The 25132-nt window shown below is 40.0% G+C and overlaps 3 protein-coding genes across 7 annotated transcripts; 1 reads left to right on the top strand and 2 right to left on the bottom strand.

Moving 5' to 3' along the window:
- Window positions 1-1291: 1291 nt before the first annotated feature.
- acp1 (acid phosphatase 1) lies at window positions 1292-9742 on the bottom strand. 2 transcript variants are annotated; one of them, XM_029141018.1, is made up of 6 exons: window positions 9659-9742; window positions 8760-8833; window positions 8346-8459; window positions 4490-4551; window positions 3791-3896; window positions 1292-1572 (listed from the first exon to the last, which is right to left on the bottom strand). In XM_029141018.1, exons 1-6 carry the CDS (start codon window positions 9699-9701, stop codon window positions 1495-1497), a joined length of 477 nt encoding a protein of 158 aa, XP_028996851.1. In that variant the 5' UTR covers window positions 9702-9742; the 3' UTR covers window positions 1292-1494. The 2 variants fall into 2 exon arrangements, with proteins under 2 accessions (XP_028996851.1, XP_028996852.1); XM_029141019.1 differs by lacking the exon at window positions 8346-8459 and adding an exon at window positions 8169-8282.
- Window positions 9666-20889, bottom strand: LOC114849488 (uncharacterized). Of its 3 annotated transcripts, XM_029141014.2 has the most exons (7): window positions 20749-20889; window positions 20134-20215; window positions 15821-15865; window positions 13284-13669; window positions 13092-13141; window positions 12565-12756; window positions 9666-9749 (listed from the first exon to the last, which is right to left on the bottom strand). In XM_029141014.2, exons 2-6 carry the CDS (start codon window positions 20139-20141, stop codon window positions 12607-12609), a joined length of 639 nt encoding a protein of 212 aa, XP_028996847.1. In that variant the 5' UTR covers window positions 20142-20215; window positions 20749-20889; the 3' UTR covers window positions 9666-9749; window positions 12565-12606. The 3 variants fall into 3 exon arrangements, 2 of the variants coding, with proteins under 2 accessions (XP_028996847.1, XP_055362490.1); XM_055506515.1 differs by lacking the exon at window positions 9666-9749 and having other exon boundaries at window positions 12614-13247; window positions 13382-13669; XR_003784625.2 differs by lacking the exon at window positions 9666-9749 and having other exon boundaries at window positions 12617-12756; window positions 12845-13669.
- Window positions 16184-24864, top strand: fbxo25 (F-box protein 25). Of its 2 annotated transcripts, XM_029141010.3 has the most exons (11): window positions 16184-16306; window positions 17063-17195; window positions 19075-19187; window positions 19992-20041; window positions 20136-20228; window positions 20309-20402; window positions 20769-20953; window positions 21088-21270; window positions 21530-21673; window positions 22340-22366; window positions 24004-24864. In XM_029141010.3, the coding sequence occupies exons 2-11, from the start codon at window positions 17068-17070 to the stop codon at window positions 24088-24090; spliced, it is 1104 nt and encodes a 367-aa protein (XP_028996843.1). In that variant the 5' UTR covers window positions 16184-16306; window positions 17063-17067; the 3' UTR covers window positions 24091-24864. The 2 variants fall into 2 exon arrangements, with proteins under 2 accessions (XP_028996843.1, XP_028996844.1); XM_029141011.3 differs by lacking the exon at window positions 22340-22366.
- Window positions 24865-25132: the final 268 nt, after the last annotated feature.

Genomic DNA, 25132 nt, shown 5'->3' with positions numbered 1-25132 from the left:
CAAACGTACTATTTTAGGTTTGACTGCGATGGGTGTGCTCTGTTTGAGTGGTTCAGGTTGAGCCCGTCCTCCACTGCTCGACCCACCGCGCATGCGGCTGCTAGTCGTGTGTCCGGAGGAAGAACCCAGACTAATTTATTACCTGCATGAAGACAAATGTCAAAAAGTATAATTCACTGGCCTCATGTGGTCACTGTGTGGTACATCTGTCTGTGTGTGTATATAATATATACACACACATACCCTGATATATATGGATGTGCACATATACACACACGAGGCAAGTCACCAGACGCCACTGGCTGAAATTCGGACCATTTAAAAACTGTACAGCATCAGAAGAACCCTCACACCTAGCATAAATGAATGACAACTATCAAAAGTGTCTTAAATGGACAGACTGTATATACAGTATATATAAAAATATATATTTAAAATGAAATATATTTAAATAAATTATAAGATTGGTACAAATATCGATGGTCTTGTTTTCTTTTCAGCAGGTTCAACTTTCTTCATTTTATGCACAGACTGAAAACAACAGAGCGTCATGATGCATACAGCGATTATAATAATACGTGGTATCTAATTACATGCGTTACAGTCCAATGACGGCACACAGTAATGACAGCTGAGCAGAACAACCGGAAACAGGAAAGTGTAGAATCCCCCATTTGAGGTTTCACTGGAGCTCATGTGAGACACGTTTCTGGCTCAACATTAGCAAAGGAAGCAGCACAGAGTAGAAGTCAAATACACAGACGCAGGCCGAACCGCACTATTATCTACTCAAACATGTGGTAAAAGTACATAAATCCGTGCCTTTAGTAACTGGTGTGACCTGCAGTAATAACCTCAACTAAACATTTCCAGTAAATTACTCTCAGGCTGCTCATCAGCTTAGAGGGTTCTTAGTCCATTCCTTCGTACAGAACAGCTTCAGCTGCAGGTCCACTGGTTGGCTTCACTGCATGAACTACACTTAGCTCCTCTGATTTAACCACAGAAGGCAGACAGGCAGCGGACGCGCTCCTGAAAAACTCAGTGGTATAATTCAGGTTATGCAAAGAAAATAAGGATTAGGTTTCCATCACATAACTTTAAAGATTACCAAAAGCAAGATCAGAAAGTTAAAGCTAGCATTTGGACAAGCATTAACATTGACCCCGGGGGCGACCTTTCACCTCAGAATTGTCCATTCATGCATCATGGTCTGCAGCACTTCCTCATTCATCCTCAACAGCTTCACAGAGCTTTTCAGTTTGTTTGGAAGAACACACCCAATAATAGATTAGTCTTAAATGTGTGTTTATTTTATCACCTGGATTTACAGTAAACGTGATGGATTCTTGGTTTGTAGAACACACTAACATCCTATTTCACAACAAGGTACATGGTGATAAGTGCTTGTATGACACAGCAAAAATAGATTTGATTGATTGCATTCATGTTCAACCAACAGACTGTGGAAAGATTATTTCAGGTGGGACGTTGTTAGGAGTTGGCCTCTAGAAACGCTTTGCAGCAACGTACACACTGTTCGTACACCTTTTCAAAGTCCTCATCACTGCCCTAAGAAGCAAAGAGAGAGAAAGGATGTTTCAAACACCAACAGCTGACTTGTTTTTATCTAGTGGCAAAAAAATGCAGTTTGATTTAATCCAGCTGTAGACACTTATTGGATGAACCATTCTGTGTTGTGGTTTGAAATGAAATCGTGAAGTGTGTGACTGGGCCATCGCTTCGCAAATCAAGACAATTGGCCTCAACTTGCTAAGTGCTGAAACTGATATTTACATCTGACAACACAGGATTTGTTAAGGAAGTTATAGAAAGGTTGAACTGTTGCTCCTGATGCTTTAAAGAGGTGGGAAAAACCTGAGAGGCTGTTATGAACATGTTCTTAGCGTAAACATCCTGATTGCTTAAAATTTGGTGATTACTCCAAGATGAAAAGACATTTGTATCTGTCTCAATCTATTTCTATCAACTAAACATTGACAATCGAGACATAACAAATTTCAAGATTTTGACATAATCATGATTAGCATAGGAAACAACACAGCTATGGCTGCAGCTTCAGTAATGACTGATTATTTTAATCATCCAAAAACATTAACAATATTAGGACATAAGAAAATTGGATGTTTGAAAAAAATGATTTTTTTAAAAATTAAATTAACATTGTTCACTTTTCCCAAAGACTATAAAACAACATTCCAGGGAGTCACAGTCCAGAAACCGATGACGAGTGATGTTTTTATCTGTTGCTTTTGCAGCATTTCTCTGGCAGGTTGTCACATAGTCCCACTGCCCCCGACTTCTTCCACAGCTGCTCAATCAGAACAGTGGGATGAGGGGAAGTGGGACTTTAAAGAGGCAGAAGATCAGACGAGCTTTTAAAATCTCATTGGGGACATGATGCAAAAAGCAACTTTAAAATACAAATTTGAACATTAATTAGAGTCCGAAAAATCTAACCTATTATAGACATTTATAGCTCAGTGATGCACTAGTGAACTGTAGAATTTAGAGTAAAATCAACAAGAAAACGTGTCCTTATTTATCGTGATGCACCAAAAATTTGTGTTTGGCTCTTTGCTTGGGTTCAACGGACAAGTGTCCAAACCACACTGACAGAACACAGCGTGCTTTTCAACCGCTCTTTTGACAAACGTTCAGCTCGCCTGTCCCTGCACAGGAAATTAGTTTTAAATATAAATCTGAAGCTGTGTTACTCTTTCATTTTATAACTTCAAATGTAAAAAATGTGGGGGCTCAGAATAATATTATTTTTTACATTGACAACTTATCACTATTAAAACATACGGGCTTTTCCCAAGATTTACTCCCTTCTCTGTCCCACTCGTAACCCTCCAGATAATGCAGAGCAGCCAAGAAGCCATGCCCAAGGAATGAAAGTGTAAAAAGGCAAACCGATCTGTAACCTGGGTTTGATGGGCAATTGATGAAGTGCAGTAATGGAGCCTGATTCCTGTGTTCATTGCTTTAAAACGTGCCATCAAACTATTTGAAGTTTCTGGGTTTCTCTTTTCCCCAGCTTCTTATTATGGGCAACAAAAGCAAGCTTGTTTTCAGTGAGGATTAACTGTGTATGACACAAACAGTGCTGTTTGGCAAATGTGCACCAAAGCCATTAGTGAACGATAAATGAAAACCATCACGACGCCGATGTTTTGAGCCACCGTCCATCTATTCTGTTTAAAGTTCCCACAGTACTAATGAAGTGAATACACGTTGTGTATATATTTCAGTTTAATTACATTTATTTATAAAAGGGCCAAGTCCCTTCCTGAATCTGCTCGGTACCCTGAGCCAAATTCATTTGCACAGATGTAAATAGTCCTATTTTTAGCTGTGGATTTGTACACACTTTGCTACACTAGTCAGTATTCACAGCAGCTGTACTGTGTATCAGAGATCAAGCAAACAAATGTTGCCATGTTCCTGATAATGAAGAAACATCCCATTATGTTTATATCTTGCTTAATAGTGTAAACTGCTTATAGTGTGAGAAAGTATTATTAAAGTAATATATACATTCATATTGAATAACAGGGTCATTTTAAATTTAAAGGGAAAATTGGTTCCCTGTACATAAAGTCCCTTTTAAATTCCCCAGCCACATCATACAGCACCCTTTATTTGACCCCAGGGGACTCAGAGGTGGTCACCTACACTGGTATTCAGTACTGTACTGTATATACTTGAATTCTTATACTAGCGACTTACCAAGAAAAAACTCCTAAAGTTACACTTGAATACTTACATAATATGGATCGCTGATGATCAGCTGCTTCTGTGGGTCATATATACCAAGCAGCTCAATCTTTGCTTTGAGGTTTTTCACAGAATTTCCTTTCCTTTTTAAGTCACTGAAAATCAAAAGAAAGAAAACTTTGAAACACTGAAAAAAAGGACATCAACCTGTTTTTAGAGTAGCAATCAACAAGCTTCATATGTTCACAGTGAGATGGGCTCTGATAAAAGAAAACTAAACACAAACAGGGCTCTCTTTGTCTGGAACAGTGTTTCATTTTCTCAGCTTAACACTTGTAGAGGAAAAGAAATATGTGAGAGAGACAGGCAAAAACTGAGCAAAGACAAGGCATCCAAAGAACTCAGTAAGCAGCTTACAGATCAGATCTGCCATAGGCATGTGATCTCAAAATGATCCCTTAATGTTCAAAGTAGCAAAAAATATCCCTCCCTCTGACCTTTGGAAAGAGCTTAAGAGAGGGCTTAAGGAAGGATATTGCTCATTAAAGTAAGGCATTTACCTACATGTTATAGCACGATAATACCTCTAGGAGTAAGACACGTCACAGTGGGACAACCTAGTGTGACCCATTTACAAGACAAATGTTTTTTTTAAAAGGAAACCATAAATAAGTGAAACGGGAAACCAGTGTTTTTACCAACCGTGTGTTCAACTGCAACCTGAGCTCAAAGAGAAAAGTAACCGTACCTCAGATTGCTCTCATCCATGCAGAGAATGTACTCAAAGGACATGAAGTCGTCTTTGGTCACCTGCACACAGAAGAGAAATAAAAGACAAAAGCAAATGTTACAGGTGGTATCGATTTAAGCACATCTGCACACTGTATATTGGGAGTCTCACATATAGGCAACATTGCTCTAACACCAAACTGTTAACCTCAATATTTTCTCTGTAGAATAATTTCAAGGTGATCTAATTGGCTGGCTAAGAGGGGGTGTGGCCTAAATTGATGCATGCTTTATATTCTGATGTAGGTCACTTTTGATGCTGCAGAAAACAAGGGATTAAACCATTAGACAACAAAAGGTTAACAAATGTCTTCCAAAAAGATGCAACATTAGATAAAACGTTAACATTTGTTAACAAAAGGTAGACATGGTTGTAACAACTGTGTTATAATTACAAATATGCAATTAAAAAAGCATGCACTTCCAGGATCACATTCCACATCTGCATCCAGGAATCTGCTAAAGCACAAAGTGCGCTGACCTTTATGCTCCTGGCATGATGACAAACAGCCAGTTTTGTAGCATCCATAAAATTAGAAGCACAACCTGGGATGATGTTTCCACCTTCATTAATGATAATGATGGATTAGGTACGGATCCTAAAAATGACTGGCAGTTTATGGAAAGAACTCTCAGTTCAGTGCATGACACATGCAAACAATTAAAAAGAAAATGGCATGATAATGCACAACTTATGATGTACATTTAATTATGAATAATCACGCACATTATTTAAAAGACAAATAACTAATACTTTATTGTAAAGAAGCCTCAGGAAGTGAAAGACATTTGTCTCAGATTAACAGCTATTCTTATTCGACCTATTTCAATATAAATTAGTCAATGTCAATTTAAATTAGTCTAGTTGTACTTGTGAACACAAGAGGGGTGGCATTTTCTGTAACTTTTGTGCTTGCATTAAACAACAAGACCAAATCTATGACTTGCAAAATTAAATACACATGCATAGGATCAAGAAATGGCAACATTAACATGATTATAAAAAACATAATGAAAGAGTCAGCTGCACATCTGTAAGCATGTGGGAAGTTGTGCCAAAGGTTATGTGAGGATTTGATAGCATAAGCATGAAAAATGCAAGTGGACATACAGCAAATAGTTTTGAGAGTCAGTCAGTGCAAGAACAATGTAAGTAGAACTTCTGCAACTCTTCAGAGTCGGTTCTGGCCATTTATGTAACAGCAGAAGAGTAAACAGATGTTTGTACAAATGCATTTAAAAGATTTTTAGCAAATCCAGGATTGTCTTTCCATGCGTGTCTGATCATGATCTGTGACAATGATAATCACAGCACCTCCTCCTCCCATTTACCCTGCACTTTCACACTAACTGCAACAGATCTAATCCCTAATTAGAAAAAAAGCCTCATGCCAGATTCTCAAAAAAAGACTGCATTTTGATTTTTAGAACATTAACTTTAACTTTAGCTTTAACTGTAAAGTAGTCTTTCAAGTTCAGTAGGTTAATTAGTAAAAGCACAGATGTAAATAATACAATTATTGTGGGTTTTAGTCTTAAAATGCTGTCAGCTCATGATCACACTACAAAATACAGCTGTAACAACTAAAATATGTACAAATAACAACTGGAACAAATGCATTGATTCACAATAAAAAAATCTCTCAGCAACAAAACTAAAATGATAACAGACTAAATCAATGCATCTTACATTAGAATACTTAGGTTTTATTTTGGCTGAAAGAACATTTGTGGTGATGATTAATGTGGGATTAGAAAATCAATTGCCTTTAATTAATTAAAAATTAATGTCTGGTCGAGAATGTTTGATAAAAACACCAAATAATCAAAGACAGACAGAGAGGGAGAGAGACAGACAGAGAGACAGACAGACAGAAAACAGAAAGGGTGGCGAAAAAAAGGCAGTGATGGAAAAACAAAACACAAGACCAAAAATTTGATGAATGTAATTTGGTCAGTTTGGTTGAATTTAAGCCAAGGGTTGAGACAGACTAGGTGACAACCTCACTGACAGACAATGAGATGGCACATCTCAAGGCACGGGTCGTTCATTTGGGGGAAGCATAAAGTGAGGGTTTTACGGACACAGGGGAGTAGGAGTTGCACAGCGAATAAGCACAACATAGTGCCTGAAGGCTCTATGCAGACAAACATCTTGGTGTGATTTCAGGCCTGTTTCGCGATTTAAAACACATGCTGCAAAAATTGATACAACAATTGCTCAAGTGGCCTCATTAATATTTTAAAGGCACGATGAAGACTATTATTTAGTACAGCAGTGGAGATGCAAGTCTGGTCAACAGGCTTTTATCATTTTCAAAGACACACACACACACACACAAACACAAGCACACGATCGATTACAACTGCATTAAAATACAAGATTCGAAAATACTAAGAACCAGCTCAGCTATTATGTATATTAGTACAGGCTGTACAGAATAAAAATGTATTTAATTAAGCAGAAAAAAAACATAAATCAGAGTCACATGGACACAAAGGAAAGATACACTATACTAAAGCTCTGTCAAGCATCAACTTTCTTTAATGGCGGCTGGTAAAAATCAGATCTGCATTGGCCACACTGAGTCACATAATCACTTAAATCCTCTGGCATCTTCAAGAGATCACTCTCACTGCACATTATCTCTGCTCAAATTATCTAAATATGAATGTGTTTAAATCCAGGTAAACTAAAAAAAGAAAAACACTTTTTTTTAAACATACGACATGTTGAAACTATCCACTTCGGAACTGTGAAGGTTTTATTTCTGCGGTCAGTTTGTTTTTCTTAATGACGGGCTAAAGCCACTGAACTGAAGTTTACCAGGAAATTTCCAAAAAGACTGTTTAACGTCCCACTGAGATTTAAATACCTCTAGTAACTACAAACCAGCAGAGTCCATGTGTGAGTCAGTGAGTGGCAAACAAGTCAGACATGCAGAAAAACAGCATAAAACAAAGAACTGAATGCTGCAGATGTCTTATGACAGACTCGGAAGAGTGTATTGAGTTTTGTATTAATGGTTGAAACTGTGGTACGACCCAAGGACCGTCTCTTCTGCTTTGAGCACTTTCTCCAAACAACCCCCCAGTGTTTGAGAACAGCGTGTTTGTTTTATTTGGAACAAGAAACCTTATATTATGACCCTGGTGATCTATGTAAAAATTTGTCTGTTTTATTAATAACACATTCCCCTATGTGCAAACTTAAAAAGACATTTATTACCACAGAACCCAGTATATTTTGTGACGCTTGACTGTCTAAGTGTTTGTTGTTTATTGTGGTAAATTACAGCTAAAAATACCAGCTCTACACTGAAACCACATAAAATGACAGATTCAAAGAAAACTGTTTGTGCAGACAGTTACAGTCGGAATTGAATTAATATAAAAATCAATTCAAATGCTGTCAAGCATTAAAATGTAAGAGCTAATTGCTCTTGATGGCATGCTGCTAAAAAAATCTATTTGATAAATATGATACCACTTTGAGAATTCTGTTTTTTGCTGAACTGTTAACCCCAAATAATAAAACCCTTTTTAAACCACGATTAAAGCATCACCAGTGTCCAGTCTCTATATCAAAATCCTACATAAAAACACCAGCTGAGAGGCTGGGGGACATCTGGTTGTACCTGTCGTGCCCTGTGGCTCGTCTCAATGTCATGCTTCCTTAAGCAGGCCAGACCACGGGAATCCGGTAAACTGCCTGTATTCCAGTCAGATGTGGCACCACTGTCTATGACCCACTGCAACAACAGAGAACAAAAAGGGGCTGCTAGCTAAGGAGGTGTAGAGGTGGGTGATCGTACCTGCCTGGCCACATGCCTCATGGGCACACCATGCCTCTTCATGCAGGCTTGACCGCGGTAGTCTGGTGGATTTCCTATCTCATAGGTGGAGGTGGCAGCACTGTCTATCCTCCACTAGGCAGAGCAGACCACGAGAAACAATAACAAAGCAAAAATGATTCATACTCTAACATGCAAAGAACTTATAGGTGGGACAGCATATGCCACAAATGTTGTTCTTGAGAATAAATTCAGAGGTGAAGATGTTTTAATCTCATCAAACACACAATGTCACTGTTTCAAATAGATTTCTAAAGGGTCTACAAAAATTCCAATCTAACATAAACTTAAAAAACAAATGTAATATAAAAATACAAATAATTATCTGTCAAGATCCTTTGGGTTAACATAACATTGAAGTGATGATGACTTTACCTTATCAACGACACCAGCATCTGTTGCCATTTTCCTGAATACTGCTTCAGCGATGGGGGATCGGCATATATTCCCTGGTAAAGAACACAAACACACTAATGAACTACAACTGCTTTTTTAGTTTGGATGAACAGGAAAATTAGGCACTAAATGTCACTACATTCATCAAAGGTCATGCACTAGGAGAAACCCAGGACTCACTGCACTGGTGTAAAGTCAACTACTTTCATCTCGGTGTCTCCCATTATGTAACACAGGCTTTTACAGTGCCATCGCTGTGGCTTTCCAGGGTTAAGCCTCCTTAGAGTATCACTGAACCATCATGAAACCCGTTGCTGATGTTAGACACATGAAGTATTGTGTTTATGACAGCATCTCCAAACTGTCTCGTGTCTGTCATGCGCTCTGTGTTTATGAGGGGGTTGTGTTGTCCTGCTTTGACTCCCCACTGCACATCTCCCCATTGCATTGACACCAAAGCACCAAGTGAATCACCTGTTTATTTGTCAACCAAAGCCTATCACGGTTAACTAGAGCAGGTCATACAATTCCCGCAACCGAAAAGATTGGCACGAGGAAGTGGATTGTTGATATGTCACGTTGATTAGCTTAGCTAAACATTCATCCACTAACGTTACTTCAGCCGAACACACTGCAATGAATCGTCTTTATCATCACAACTGCATCCAATTACGACTGTTTTATAACAACCAACGGTCTAAATTAGAACTATTTTGTCAGTTAACGTTAACTGTCATGCTCCATTCATTTAACAGAGCAAATTAGCTCAAGCGCTCGCACTAAAAACGCTGAATTGACCTACTAAAAGATTAGCATTCAAATGTCATGTTATTAGTTAAAGGTTCGTTCTGGATTATTAATTAAACCTATTATCTTACCCAGACAAACGAACAGAACAGACTTTGAGCCAGTGGCCGCCATGTTGCTCTGAAGGGTCCTGAGTCGCAACAGGAGGTGTCCGCGCTGCGCCTGAACAGAACCTTCAGTCACTATTTACTCTACAATTTTACTATATATTTTTATCCGACGTTTACTTATTTTAAGAAGTTTGCTACTATTTACTTTTGGGAGACTCAAAAGTCTTTTTGCTTTTCTCAGAATAATTACCTACATTTGACTTCACAATTTATTTTGAAGATTTAAATAATAATTACACTAAAATCCCTCATTCTTAAATATCTCTTATACCAGAGCATGCGTGTCTGTTTTACTTTTGTCTGAATAGTTTTCATTCTCTACGGCTTGTAATATTTGTGAAGTTTTGTAAGGTCAACCTCTTAAAAGTAAAGGTTTAGTACTGTCTATTGCTACTTTCTGGCTTCATGATGTAAACCATCTCTCATGAAAGGCTACATGTGGTTTTGTCAGATCGTTTAATTGTGGCTTTTGGTGTACTTTTCAATTAAGTACTGTGTAATTGCTTCCCCTGTGGGGTCTCCTGAATTACCTGTTGATTTTAAAAGGAACAGGTTATCACAGTCTGTTTATATTGTATATTGCCACCTTCACTGTACTGAGAATGAACCAAGTCAGCTTCAACAGTGTTAAAGGAATTTAATTTGTTAAAATATTATGTTTTGATCTATATTGAGAATTATGAAGAATGAGCTTTGAATGAGAGTGTCTGAGAGTCTACTAATCCAGCACTGTAATAAAAAAAACCCCACAGGTTCTCTGCTATTAGAATTAACAGAAACCATTCTTAACAAAGAACATCAACTTCTTTCAAAAAATGTTACGAGTAAAAAGACAAGATCACTAAATGCCAGATGCTTGCTGTAATTTGTTCAGTAATTTGCTCTCATTTTCAAGATAATGAGTTTAAAGCAGCAGCATTGTTTGAGGCAAACTGAATGTATTTCCTGGAACAGGAACAACCCATTCCATGTTATTATTATATTGGTCAGAATTATAATTACAACAGCATGAGGCCTTTGGTTCCCTGGTGGGTACAGTAACTGCAGGATTGTATCATTGATTGGCAGAGTTTTGATGCTTACTGTACATATGAAGCTGTAAACTATAAAAACCAGACCCTGTGGTTTGTTGAGTTGATCCGATTAGATCATTGCTAAAGTATTAGTGAAATAGTGATGAAGGATTTCATTGTAACTTGGTTGGTTTTGTCTGTTTTTCATAACAGTAAAAGACTTTAATCGTTTCAGTATGAGTGAAAGACATGATGGCTGGTGGTACTTCACCGTCTGACTTCATTTGTCAGATGTGTTTGTCTGTAAAGAAAATGATTCTATTCTAAACACTGCAGCGGTTCAGAAATACAGTATGGTAAGCTTGAGATAAATAGACACTGACTAATGAGCGAGAGGTGAAGGTGACCTTGGAAATAAGAGCTGCATGCTTAAGTACCAATTATCACTTACTTTACATAACATTTAACAACAACTGCATGTAAAAGATGCCAGCAGCAATTCAATCTGATAATTTGTGAGCCATATTAATTGAGTCAGTCGGTTTCATTCAGGTTTCAAGGTTTCAAATTAGTGTGAATGACTCAATAAAAACACAATTAGCAGATGATGCTTTCTCATATTAAAGTGTACAACATATTTCCTACTAAATTCACAAGTTAAAATTATATTGAACTGAGAAGACTCGGGGGAAAGTGACTAATTGAGTCAGCGCTTGTGTTTACTCTGCCCCCTCTGCCTTTCTTTAATCAGACAGAAGTAGATGCTAAATGACAACGTCATGCGTGAAACAATAGAAAGAAAATTAGGAATATTTAGGACATAGGACTTTTTTGGCCACAGATCAAAGAGACTACAAAATTCTTTGGGTTTGATCCGATTTGATGATGGGTCATTTTGCAACAACCAAAATCTCTCTCAGTTAAGTAAAAAGACGATAACGTGTTTTAATGCGGTACGTTGGATCTTAAACAATTGCAGCAACAGGCCCAATATGTGGTGTTTAAAAGAAAGACTTGGTGCTAATGACTTTCACACTGTTTATTCTGGTGCAGCCCCCTGCCTTTTGAATGAATAACCCTAATGATCTGGTATCCATTCATTATACTAACAAGCTGTTTGTGTTTGTAATTGAAACCACTCTCTGAACTAAAACTCAAACATCTGTGTACAGAGAGCGCAGGAAGCCAGTTACTGCCCCCTTAATTTGTGTGATGGCATTTACAGTTGTTGCTTTTTCCAACGGTTTCCACCAAATAAGTTCAAACCCTCGACTTGCAGCTGTTAGAAATGATGTACGTTTCAACACATTTACTGAAAACTGTGCTGTAAGATGTTTCTAGTTGGGAGGCAGCATTTCGTTTGTGCAATGATACACGTTCGTGCTAAGTCTGCCTCCCCCCCAGGAACACATCAAACACAAATGATCATTATATGAAATAAATTAGGCTGTGGGACACCACCAACTGAGCCTGTGGTGAAACGACTGCCAAGAAGCAATCCCTCACTCATGGAACCCTTGAGGTGTTTAGATGGATGGTCTTTTATTACAGTCTATGATCTTTAAATATGGTTCTTGTTTTGGTTATGGCTCCTTCATGACACACATGTCTGATCAGCTACTCCTGCTGATTCACCTCCCAGAAACACAATCTGATCCCTTAGCGGAAGATGTTTCAACATGTTCACACCAAGCAAGACATACTGTATATCTACAGTATTGCTATAAAATGGACCCTATTATTATTCTACGAAAATGCAAAGTCACAAACTGAATTTGTGTATTGGGCAAGAAGGCTGTAGGCCCACACTTCCACCACCACTAAAGGAGGCGTGTCAGCTTGCACTGTTCTTACTTGCGATGGTATCAGGTGTACTTTGAGCGGACTTGGTTCAAACTAGCCCTGCACAGGATGGGTGGGGTAACGTGATGTGTGTTTGAACAGACAAGGTGAAGTCTCCCGTTGTAACGTGTGCTCAGGCGAGGAGTGGGCTTGAATGGAAACTTGCTCCTCCGAGAGGCCATGCGCTGTAGGATTACCGGCTACCTGGAAATAACCGCAACAGATTTTCATCAAAACCACAATGGAGACGACAAGTGGGACCACAAGGATCCTGGTGAAAGGGCCCGAGTACCTTCGCAAGCAAATGGAACTGGAGGGTGACACAAAAGGACGTGTGAGTGCTGTGGAGAGACTCGCTGCAAGTAAACCCAACTATGTGAAGAGCCAGCAGGTGGTCAACACGACTCAGGAGCCAGTTATCAGTATCGGATCCGCTTCTGTGAGCAGTACGGGCTCCTCTAACCAGAGTTCAAAACAGGACACGAATCCTGTCACAGGCAGTAACTCCACAGAGGTTAGTAGTGCACAGGTCTGCTCACCCGTGGAGGTACGTCGATCCAGCTCCAAAAAACGCCCAGACTCTCTGCTCCTTTACCGGCAGAAAAGCGATTTAGTGAAGGGTGCAGCCAGCGACCGGAAACACCAGGTCACACGTAAGCTGCTGCTCAGCTCTTTGAATGTAAGTCTTACGTTACCTGAGGCCGCAGATAACAAGGGAAAAATCAACACACCTGAGGGAGCAGCAAAGGAATGTGGCTCACAGTCAGAGAGGGGAAGGAATGGGCTGACAGAACCATACAGAACGGAGAGAAGTGAATCTGGTCCAAACCGGGCAGCTGGGCTCCTCGCTGTTCCCGAGGTGGAGAGGAGGTCCGGCAAAGGGGTCAGTCGCTCCCACTCCGACATCAGCTCCAGGTACTCCAAGAACTTTGCGGACTTCGACTCGTTTTTCAAGTACTGCGGACTGGACGGCGAGGTCATCGACTCGCTGGGGAGGGAGAACTTCTCGGCGCACTCGGCCGACGCCGCGGCAAACGTGCGGAGCGCCAGCGAGTCCACGTCGGACGGCGGCTTCTCCAGGAGCAGCGGCGACAGCGAGCGGCTACAGGAGGAGGAGCTGCGGGACAAGACACGTCAGGGGACATCGGTTATTGAACGCAACGCACGGATTATTAAATGGCTGTACAGCTGCAAAAACGCCACAGAGACTGGGAAAACATTACGAGACCTTCACTGACATAACTTTCCAGGCGCCTGTGCTCATCTGAGGCTGTTGTACAGATGATGTATGTTATTCAGGTGTCATTTTATTGCTGACTATATATCAAAAGGCTTATCAAAATAGATATTTGTCAAATGACTCGTTGAGTAAAGGGAGCAGCTAGAGGTTATTCCTGTCTCTGACATGTGAAAATCACCAACCTCTGTCCTCACTTCTGTGCTTTATTGCACCAAATGTCTTTTCTACTGTTACAGGCTACGCGTCTGCCTGTGCTAATTCCACTCGACACATGAAGGTTTCGCATGTTTGAATGTGTTCAGGCTTGTGGAGAGAGCTCCAGTAACTGGCAGTGCCCCGTGTCACGCTACTGGTGAACCCCCCCCCCCCCCACAGAAACGCATACAACGCTCTTATTTCACTAACTTTTGCAGTTGCAAATGATGCTACAACACTGGCATCTCCAGATGTTTTTTTGATCAGTTAATAACATTTTAAAGTAAATTACTCCACAGTTTCTAATAAACTATTTATTGCTAGTTAAGAAATGCATTAAAAGCCAAGTTCTTAAAAAACATTCAAAAAATCCAATTAATCCTTCACAACATGAAGCACTGAAGTTCTTGCCAGAGATATTTCATGTTCTGTATCAGTCAGTACTGATAGTCATAAATCTAGGTGATCTACTCTCCCTTTCTCTCCAGGTGAAATGACTACTTTCCTGTGATTAACACGTGAATACCCACTGTTTGACACTGTTACGTACAACACGTGTCAACAACACAGCCTTACATGCTTTACATTAGCATGGTGGGGTGGTTTTTGTTGAGCGTATTGAAACTGTAAAATCATTCAACTTAACTGCACTCGGAGTGAAAGTTTTGTAGGATGAGATTTTTTTTCCAAGCAATACAGCTGCACCCTGAATTTTCTGAGAGGAATGCAACTGATAATCTGATAGGCTTATGTCAAGTGAACCGTTGTAACTCTATCTCCCGTTCCCATGTCTCCTCACTACTTTCTCTGTCCTGTTGTCTTTTGGCCAACCTCCCATGCTGATCAAAGTTCAGAAAATGTGACGGAAGTGTTAAAAGATTTTATTACTGTTACTGATTTATTGCTATGTACTGCATATGCACCTAGGTCTCTACCCAGTGCGCTGCTGTACGTGGACATGCCTTTACTTTGCAAAAAACCTCACAGACTGGTTCACATCAGGGCAAGTTGAGTCCTGATCTTCTGCCAGAACGTGGACTTATTATTTTACATTCAGCTGAGGAGTCAGCTAATGAGGCACCTAATGATACAGTGGTGTGCGTGGGTTAACCTACATTTGCAATAGTAGATTGTCTGAGCATGTGTGCTGCTTGCATTGTTGTAGGAGTGTTCCTGAACTAGAATTGTTATTATGTAAAGGTGTTTTTATATACATTGACAACTACAGTATGAAATCACTGTTTTATCCTGAAGTACAGTAAACTTTATAAAGAGTATACAGTATGACAGGAATAAGCCACAGTAGTACTGTGTGGACACAGCAGGCAGTATCACGCTGCCTGGAGAGCGCAAAAATGAATTTACTGACTGAAGCCCAAAGGGGGCAGTGTCCAACAACAAGACTGTAATATTTGTAATAAAGTAGGAAACTCTGCTGTTTTTCCAACAAAGCCTTTGGCTACAATAAATTAGCAGAATTAATATAAATACTGAGGGGGACAGTTACAACATATAAATCGGCATGCATGGACTCTCCATATGCAGCTTAAGGCTCAATCAAGTTTTACATTTATGAGACACATAGCAAGGTTATGTCGTCCACTGCTACAGGTGTGTGCGCGCGCGTGTGTGTGTGTGGTGGACAAAACAATGCAACAATCTTCTAATACACAGTAATGTGCTTTAGTAAGACATCAGCATCCACTCTTATTTCAGTAATACACATATAGAATCACCATTCTGACTTTTTCAGTAATCAAGTTTGATCAGACTATATGAAATACATACTCTAATTTGTTTCTTTAACTACAAAGCATATTGTGTAAAACTTACTTGTAACAAAACTGCAATCTCGACCCAGACAGAGGCAGGAAGTTCCTACAAAAATAAAATGGCATTAATTAATTTGGGGCAGCGTGTTGCTTTTGATGTTAAAAACATGCATTAGCATAGTACTTTGAAATGTTCGTTAATATTCACCCCATCGCTCAAGTGTCTGTCCATTAGTCCAGCTCCCATCCCCCATCTCAAAATCAAAACACAAGTGCATGTGCGCAGACCTCTGTCACGTGTAGAAAAAAGCCCCATCAAAACAGCTGTGCGCGGAAAAAACGTGATTGACGCATTCTACCGGCCAATCGGACAACGACAATCCGGGTAGCAACACGCTAAAAGGTAATATTTGGTCCAATAGGAGAGCAGCGGGGGCGTGTCCGAAAGCCCGAATGCGCACTGTGTTTACTTCCGTCAATATTTCTACCGCGGAAGGCAGGACGAGGAGCAGAGGGAGCACAACAAAGACGCTGCCTATCTCGTGAGGTTCGTTTAGACATGTCGTATAAACCTCCAGCTGTTTCACATTTCATGCTGTCCTGACGTATTCGCCTGCACAGGATCGACTGGCAGCTCCGTCGGTCCCTGCCTTTTTACCGTTAATCCTTTAGTCTACTGGCTTTGCTAACGTTGTTATTTTCCAAATTCTCAGTGGAAATGCGTCACGGCTGTTGTCGGCTGCTTTGGGAAAGGGTCTTTTTCGAACGTGCCATTTTGCCTTTCAGTGTTTAATCCGCAATAATAACAGAGTATTACTGTAATAGCAGAATATTACAGTACATGCATAATCCAGTGTGTATTTTACTGTATGTTAGACAGTGCACGTAGCTGGAGGGGCAGATCAGGATATTTAGAATAATAGGTGTAAGTCTAGTAAAATCAAATCTATGACTTTATAGCATTAAACAATTGAGCTCCTGTCAGAATTCATGTGGTTCGAGTTCTCCTGTGCAGACGTTTCTTCTGACTGGATTGAACCTGAGCTGTGGCTTTTTAAAAGCTCCTACACACATTGAGACAAAAGAGTCTCAGGTGTCCAGTTGCCACCTTGTCACCTCTTAATGGGATCAAATGACTGACTGAATCAGGTCTGATGGGTTAAAACAGTTATTACAGTCACACGAATTAGTTATTGGTTGTATAATGTCTTTAATTTGGGCTTTGAGTGAATTTGAGCAATTAGTAAAGTCTGGTTTAATTATCAGTATTCATTTTAATAACAGCGTCTTTGTAATCCACCAGATAAAATGCCTTTCTTGGGTCAGGACTGGAGGTCGCCTGGATGGAGCTGGACAAAGACAGAGCACGGTTGGAAAAGGATTGTTTTCTATGGACACGACTTAGAAGACAACAACAGAGAGATAGATCTAAATGTGTAAGACCTTTGTCACTTAAATGCCTTTATTGGCTTTGATATATCAAATTATATTGCTTTCCTGAGACTGATTTACCAGATGAAATGTAACTGAATACACACAAGATATCATTGCTTGTAAAGTACATAATTATAAAACCATTCTAACTTTAAAGTGTACTGCTAGCTGTCCTCCATTAGATTATTTCATCTAGCTCTTATCAGTAGCAGAGTCCTTGATGAGGTTGCCAGAGGGGTGTCATAGCGACGAAGGTTTGCATACGGGGTGGTTCGAGAAACTCCAGGTAAACTGCAGTCTTGGGTTAAATTACCCAAGTGTACTTACGGTACTTCATCCCATGAAGATACTTCAGATTGTTTGCAGTTGTTAAGGCACATGAGTCTCCCCTCAGGAGGGTTTGACTGAGTTTGCGTGATCGATGTTAACAAACCAGTTCTTCTGCCTTGGGTGCTTTTAAAAGGCTGTCCTTAAAATGTGTCAAACACATTGTGCTCTTTCAGCCTTTCTGGCCTGTGGAGGGCAGAAAACATGAACGTATTTGATGCATGCTAACCGGCGATAAGTCTAAAATGATTGATTTGTGGATTAACAGATAGATAAACTACTATGCTCATGATCAGGCCACACTTAAAGAGTGGGCTGGACCTCAGTGCTCTGCTGGCGCTGAATGGGTCAACAAGGGAACAACAGCAGCGCCAGTTTGTGATATCTCCATCACAGTGTCGCTTTTTTCTATTGATAAGCGAACACATTAGTTTGTCAGCACTCCTCTCATAAAAAGGCCAAAGGACACGGCAGCAGACAATAACACAATGACATCATCTCTTCAGACTGGCAGCTCTCCAAACGCAGCCTCTCAGTAAGGCCGGTGACATCATGCAGCCACAGGCCCACGTTTCCTAGGCCAGCACACGGCAGGAAGAGCTTTATGATGATGACGGGTGCGATGCTCTGTGATTAGGCTGTTCGTGCTGACTTTAAACGCAGCCTTCCTTCTCTTAGTTAATATACTTCAAAGTATAGTTTAAATAGCCACCGCCTTCCTGATGATGTGTCATCTCTTTTATTGGCTCTGTGGTGGCTGGTGCACCGCATGCAACCTGTGTAAAAACAACAGGCCGTTGTCTTCCTTGCTTGTAATTCACTGTGACAGTTTGCTGCTGCGTTTGTGTGCGTGTGCCTGTAGAAGAGGATAGAGGCGAGGGATTACTGTAGAGCTATTCATCCCCATCAGTTGACTTTGCAGCAGAGAAGGAAATCCAGCCCTCACTTGTGCTGGAGGAAAAGCAAATTAGTTTCTTAATCTAGTCACATGTTTGAATGAAGGAAATATAATAGCCGTGGTATTAGGCAGATTACCTCAAGTGAAATAATACAAATACACATCAAGGCCAATAGTTGGCTTAAAACCTATTTGAGTTGGTTTAGATGCTGACGTTGTGTCAATATATGTCTGATTGGGTTCAGCTGCCAAAATGTTCAGCTCCATCTCTGGAAAAACAACAAGATCACTTATCAAGCAACGAGGCCCAATATGGTTGCCAGCAATACCAGAGGTTAAATAGACATCTCCAGATCTTTTGAGATCTTGAGATGTTTTGCATTTAGCCTAGAAAAACATCCAGAGTCCCTCATATGGCTTTTCCATTACATGTCCTAATGTACAGAATGTGTGACATTCTGCAAGCTTCCTCAAATAATAGCAGGCACTACGAATTATTTTAATTATATTTTTTATTTTTAAGTGGAACAATGGGTAATAAACCATCATGTCCTGCAGCCTGTGGGGGTGGTGTTTAGGTCATCAGTAGAAAGTCACACATTTGTTGCTTGTGCTTACATTGATTTTAGCACTATTAACACGTATCTTCCCAACAGGCTCTGCTCTAGCAACAAGGAAAATCTCTTCCAATGTGATGTCGGTGATGTGTGTGACCTCCCTACAACCAAGAGGAAAAAGGACTTCTACAACAATAACACCAAGTCTCAGTGTGAGTTTCAGCAACACATAATCACGTCGGGGCTGTGTAAGGCATTTGTGGTATGAAAAGTGAAGGATCTTAGTCCAAAAGCAGCAAATGTTTTGAGTCACTGGCTGGTACAAATCATACAGCAATGGAAGGCACAAGCATTTACTGACCACTTTGTTTGCATTGTTTGATTTACTGGATTGGGGACTTTTATGTGGTCATTTATCACCTGAGGTTTTCATTGTGCCTTGTTTTAGTGTTTATTAAAATATGTTTGGTAATGTGTTTACACTGCTTTAACATTCATTTTGAAGTCTGATTTAACTTTTCCAAAACAGATTCTGTGGGAAAAACAATTTTTTCTCCGTCCGTCCATTATTTTTTGTCCATAAATGGAACTTCATTTTGCATTTGTTTCATTTGGAGATGTTTCAAAAGTTCTGTTTTTGTTAAAAGGAAGCCTATCACTGACTGAGTTAGTCTTAACTTTGAAACCCTGTTTGAAGCATTGTGGAATATTATCAAACACATGATCCTTTCTGTACGAATTGATGGGTAGAGCTTTGAGCTGGACCTGCGGGTCAACCAGCTGTTTCACTTATTTACAGCGTCAGGTCCTGATGTACTGTCTGACATACAGTCTGACAGGAGAAACTACAAAATAAAATACTGTCCAGAAGAAAAACCTCACCACTTACACAACAACTGTGGCTAAACTGAATGACACCTATAATCAACACTTGCTTCAGGGCTGTAGTACTGGGTTGCACTAAAACAGGTTCATTTTCAAACTCCTTAAAAAAATGTGTTTGTTTTCCTGTTCAGTTGTTTTCACAGATAAATGGATTTACGTGCAGAAAGGAAGCACAAAAGAAGTGAGTGGTGGAGAACTATCACATGAAGAATGTATCTGCCGTTGTTTGTCAGTGTGTCCGTGTTCATATTGAAGGTTTGTGTGTTCACTCACAGCGACATGGCTACTGCACACTCGGCGAGGCCCTCAACCGTCTAGACTTTTCCAGCGCCATCCAGGACTTGAGGAGATTCAACTATGTTGCAAAAGTGAGCGAGGATAAAAACGCACATCTAAGATTTTTATCTTGTCATCTTATTTTACTTTTTGTCATCTCTCTCTCCAACAGCTTTTCCAGCTAATAGCCAGGTCTCAGCTGACGTCTTTGAGTGGAGCTGCCCAAAAAAATTATTTCAATATATTGGAGAAGATTGTAAGGAAGGGTAAGGGCATGTTTAGGCAGACTGCGGCTTTATATTGCACAGGAATAGTAAGCGTTTGAGAGAACAGAAGGACCTAGACTTAGACAGTCATTTTCTCTGACTGTCTAACCACAAAACCAATGTGTTCCATCATTATGCTGGTGAATCAAAAAGCAGATGAGGTTTAAAATGATATTTACAGTATATGACGAAACATGCTTCTTCTTGACTTCTGTTAATTATCTTAAAACATTTAGCAATTAGGTTACTTCTGCAGCTCTTAAGTATACTGCTGTGAGTTATTTAAAACCCAAGAACAAAAACTGCTGACAGATAGTTGACAGCGATGCTGATTCATCTGGTTTACCTTCTGTGATCTGGGTCTAGTTTTAGAAGACCACTACAACCCGCGCCTTGTCAAGGAGCTGCTGCAGGACCTGAGCTCCACTCTGCACAGTCTGACGGTCCATGTTGGCAGGTGCGTCCTCGTGGGTAACGTCAACATCTGGTTGTGCCGACTGGAGACCATTCTCAATTGGCAGCAGCAACTCAACAACTTGCAGATCCCTAAGGTAGACACAAGGATTTGGTGCATGTGTGGAGGTTATACATTAGACTTAGTGTGCATCTCTTGTCTGTTTATTGTCCCACACAGTTCAGTTCTAATGTATGTATATATGTATTTATTAATTTATTTTAATTGCAGCAAATCAGCAACGGCATGTCATTGAGCGACTTGCCGCTTCACACGCAAAACAAGATCCTCTACAAGTTGTCTGATGCCTATGACATCATTAACCTGGGACAGGCCACGCCAACGCTGCACATCCTCAGTGAGAACAGGATTCTGTGGAAGAAGCTATGCCACTTTCACTTCTCAGACAAACAGGTGAAAGAACTTAACTGACTGCATTCAAAAATATGTTTAACCTACAGTAGAAGCCCTGTTGTCAGTGTATTCTTTGGCCACTAGGGGGCATAGTTGCCACATATAATTCACAGCTGTCTCGGCTTTAATTCATTCTCTTACTCACGCACAACTGGGCTAATGAGAAAATGTCCTTAATTACAAATCATTTCAATCTGTTGCAGATATAATTACATTCCTGTTGCATTTTTTCCCCAAACTGCCTTCTTTCTGTCTCCAGTTCTGCAAGAATTTGGTCCTAACAAAGAGTGACAACGTGGACTGGAAGCTGATGTACTTCACCCTGCAGAAACATTACCCAGTAAAAGAGCAGTATGGCGATACCCTGCACTTCTGCAAACACTGTAGCATCCTCTTTTGGAAGGTAAACAAAACGAGAACTCTCACCTGGAACCACAGTCATGTCATGTTAGAAACCCATAACCAACCAGTAGTAGTGTCCACTATTAGTGCATGTGGCTTACAATGTAGTATGGTGTAGATTGGCAGACACATACTGTGCCCAACATCTGATATACAACCTGAACAGGATTCAAGAATTATGTTTGTACCAGTACACATTGTAATGTCTTGGCCAAAGAGCCAAAACATTTGTTATCGTTTTGTGCACTCGGAGACACTTTGTTCCAATTACACAGCCTCTCCGATAGCTGCCTTTGGCAAGAAGTAAGGTGTTAAACTGTAATGGAAATCATTTAAATATGTGCTCGTTTCTACCTTTACAAGTCAGAGAACATACTAGTTATTATTGCTGATTCTGGGGGCTTAAGCTTATACAAGTGTACATAGCAGTCAGAGATCAAGTGACTGGTTTGTTCTTATTTTGGTTTGAGGCGATAACATCTGGGGACAACGTGCATTTGCTGGAATATACCGCTTGTCCTCCTTGACTTATTTAGTTCCCATAATCCTGTTATCTTCCTGAGCTGGTTCCCTATACTGTTTAACTGCCCTTTCTGCATCCCTCTCCTTGCTTGCCTCGCTTCCTTCCTGCCTCTCCTCCTGGTTTCCCTCCTGTCTGATTCTTAAGGATCTCCACCTGGCTTTGTTATTCAAGGTACTTTCTGTCCCATCATGCCTTTCTGTTCCTTCAGTTGCCAGTTTGTCTTGGCTTTTACCCTGTGATGAGATTTGTGGATTATCTCTCATCTTATGTCATCATGTTTGGTGCAGTGGCGGGCCGCGGATTTCTTTTCTAGGCCTTAAGTGACGTCATACTTAGTCCTACCTAAATTTATATACCTCATAATAGTATCAATATGACACCATGGCTCCAGAATCTATACAGAATCACACTTAAACATTAAGTCATCTGAATATAGGCTATTACAACTACAATTAACTTAAGGAGCGTTTGAAATCAGTAAGTTCACACTCACAATAACAGGATCACAAAAACTCAAGACTCAAACGTAAAAGGTGATTTTAAGAGATTAGTGTTAAAATTAACTTAATTCATTTCAGTCACGTTATTTACATTATAAATTCAGACCAGATAAACAAAAATATAAAAAATAAAATTCTTGCACTTACCAACATTAATCTCTCTGCTTATTTGAAGGAAATTCTCAAGTTGTGAGCCACTATTACCACATTGTTGATTGTTTAAAAGCGGCAAACAAACCTTTTTCCCTGCTGGGACAAGCTAGCTAGCACAGCGGCTAATCGACCTCTTTGCGCAAAATCTAGCTTTTCGTGAAAGGCCTGTCTTGAGAATGGCGTGGCAGGTGTATCTCCACCCTCCCTGTTCAGCCATCGCGGAATAAAAATATACATATATACGAAAATACACACAAATACAGTCGTAGCTGCTGCTAGCAAACGGAACTCTGGGTTTAATTTTGAACATTTGCAAAGTGCAGCATTTCAGGCTGTCGCGAACGCTTATCCAATCAAAGGACACGTAGATGTCACGTGCAGTGGATGACCTTCTGGACTTGGTGTCGCAGTTCTCGCGATCTGATTGGTTATCGAAACTGACCGTGTCCGGTCACGTACATAAAACCTGGCAACACAAGCCTGCTGAATTATGATTGGATAAAACCTCGATCATAATACACAACAGCACAATTAACTGGATAAACTATTATATTTATTTACATATTTTAGAAAAAATATGTATTTTCTTTTCTGAGTGTGTTTGGGTGAGCAGACAAGGCTTCGCTGACCCTCACGCCCGCCACTGGTTTCGTGCTATATTTCGTAAACAGTGCCACTGTCCTGCCCCCTCTAACCATGAGATCACAATCACCTTTGAATGTTGAGTGTCTGGAGAAGATTATCAGCAGTCTTTAATTTCACACAAATGTCCCCTTGTGTTTAGAATGTTGTCCAGAATCAGATGGGCTACATTAGTGAGCAAAGTTCTTACCGCTAACTGTTTGTTAGCACCAAACTGTTGCAGTGATGTAGTTTATAGGTAACTGATTATGATTACTGATTATGGAGCCTCAAGCCTTTTAGTCTAATGTTTTTTTCTTTTTTATTTGAGGCAAAGTGTGTCTATTTAGTTAAGGTTACCTAAAACACAATGAGTAAATATTGAACCTAAGGAAATACCTGATGGGGTGCGATACATTTTAATTCCTAGTGTCACAATTAGGCCTGTTGTGCTTTTGACTGGGTGGATGGAGCTGATATTTGCCTACAGCGCTTCTCTTCTTCCTCTTAATTCCTTTCTTGACTGTTTTAAAGGACTGCGGCCACCCCTGCACAGCCAACGACCCCGACAGCCTCATGCCCATCTCCCCGCAGCACTTTATCGACCTCTTCAAATTCTGAGGTGTCCTTCGCCCCCAGCTCCACTCCAGGACCGCGTACGAGACGTTCACAAACTCCGCACAAAAGGGCTTTAAAGAACGGAACATCTTCTTTCCCATACGCACAAACGTTTCCTTGAGACAAATAATAATAAAAAAATGAACGTTGTTTTTTAATAGTGCTAGTGATGGTTTAAGTGGGAGAAACTTGTTTTTTCTCTTCATACACAAATGTTTTGTCATCTCGACAAAGAAAAGCAGCTCCTGACAGAGGGATTATAAATTATTAAATTTAAAAATAATACTTACAATTTCTATTTGTAAAGGATCTATATGTAAAAAGACTTGTAGTAAGTTATAATTTATGTGTAAAGGCTTTACTGGCAAACGTTAATATTTAGTTTGTCAGAATGGCATGGCTCATGTTGGTTTATTTAAGGGGGTTTAATTTAGCTCCTTGTTTTGCTTTACTTCTGTGGCGTTTCTCTGCAGTAACTGAATGCGTGTAGTGTTGCAGTCTCTGTTTACATGCTGTGCATCGTCCTTTGTGATCTCTTGCTGTGCTCCGTGTACAATGAACGCACTAAATGGAAAACATGCTATAAAAACTACAATCTACCTTGGTCCAGAGACAGAGAAAATGTAAAATATTATTTATGACCAAAAAAAAAGTTTTCTATCCTTCCTTTCAACTTTTGTAATCTTCCCTTACTGTTCCAATACTGTAGGTTCTGTTGTGACTTTTCTGGAACAGGAACTAGTTATAATCTAATAAAATATTTCTAAAAAACTTTAACAGGAAATTGTATTTTATAATTTTCACTTATTACATTTGGATAAAACCGCCATATTTCAGCTTTAAAAGACTGTGGTGGAATATTTTGTTCTCCGAGCGTCTGTGTGTTTGCAGATGCAGAGCTGGACGGTCAGATTAAATCTCCATTCTGTTTGAGCACCAGCTTTGACCCAGCCTCAGTCAATAAATACAGGATCCAGGCATCCTTGGAAGAAGTATCTGTGTCTGTGCACGCTCCTGGCTGCGGTGACGCATGAAACAATCCAAG

Source organism: Betta splendens, chromosome 24, assembly GCF_900634795.4.
Source record: "Betta splendens chromosome 24, fBetSpl5.4, whole genome shotgun sequence".
In the NCBI taxonomy this organism is placed as follows: Eukaryota; Metazoa; Chordata; class Actinopteri; order Anabantiformes; family Osphronemidae; genus Betta; species Betta splendens.
This window is presented reverse-complemented; position numbering and strand designations above follow the sequence as displayed.

Excerpts from the sequence above, each read along its gene's own strand:
- acp1 (XM_029141018.1), bottom strand. The coding sequence starts at position 9,701 with ATGGCGGCCACTGGCTCAAAGTCTGTTCTGTTCGTTTGTCTGG. Across the intron at positions 8,460-8,759 it reads ATGCTGGTGTCGTTGATAAG|TGGAGGATAGACAGTGCTGC; the intron begins GTAAAGTCATCA and ends TGCTCTGCCTAG. Across the intron at positions 4,552-8,345 it reads TGAGGCATGTGGCCAGGCAG|GTGACCAAAGACGACTTCAT; the intron begins GTACGATCACCC and ends TTCTGTGTGCAG.
- fbxo25 (XM_029141010.3), top strand. The coding sequence starts at position 17,068 with ATGCCTTTCTTGGGTCAGGACTGGAGGTCGCCTGGATGGAGCTGGACA. Across the intron at positions 20,042-20,135 it reads AGAAAGGAAGCACAAAAGAA|CGACATGGCTACTGCACACT; the intron begins GTGAGTGGTGGA and ends GTTCACTCACAG. Across the intron at positions 21,674-22,339 it reads GTAGCATCCTCTTTTGGAAG|GATCTCCACCTGGCTTTGTT; the intron begins GTAAACAAAACG and ends CTGATTCTTAAG.
- LOC114849488 (XM_029141014.2), bottom strand. Across the intron at positions 13,142-13,283 it reads TTCCTTTGCTGCTCCCTCAG|GAGCAGAGAGTCTGGGCGTT; the intron begins GTGTGTTGATTT and ends CTGCCGGTAAAG. Across the intron at positions 12,757-13,091 it reads GGATCGACGTACCTCCACGG|GTAGCCGGTAATCCTACAGC; the intron begins GTGAGCAGACCT and ends GGTTATTTCCAG.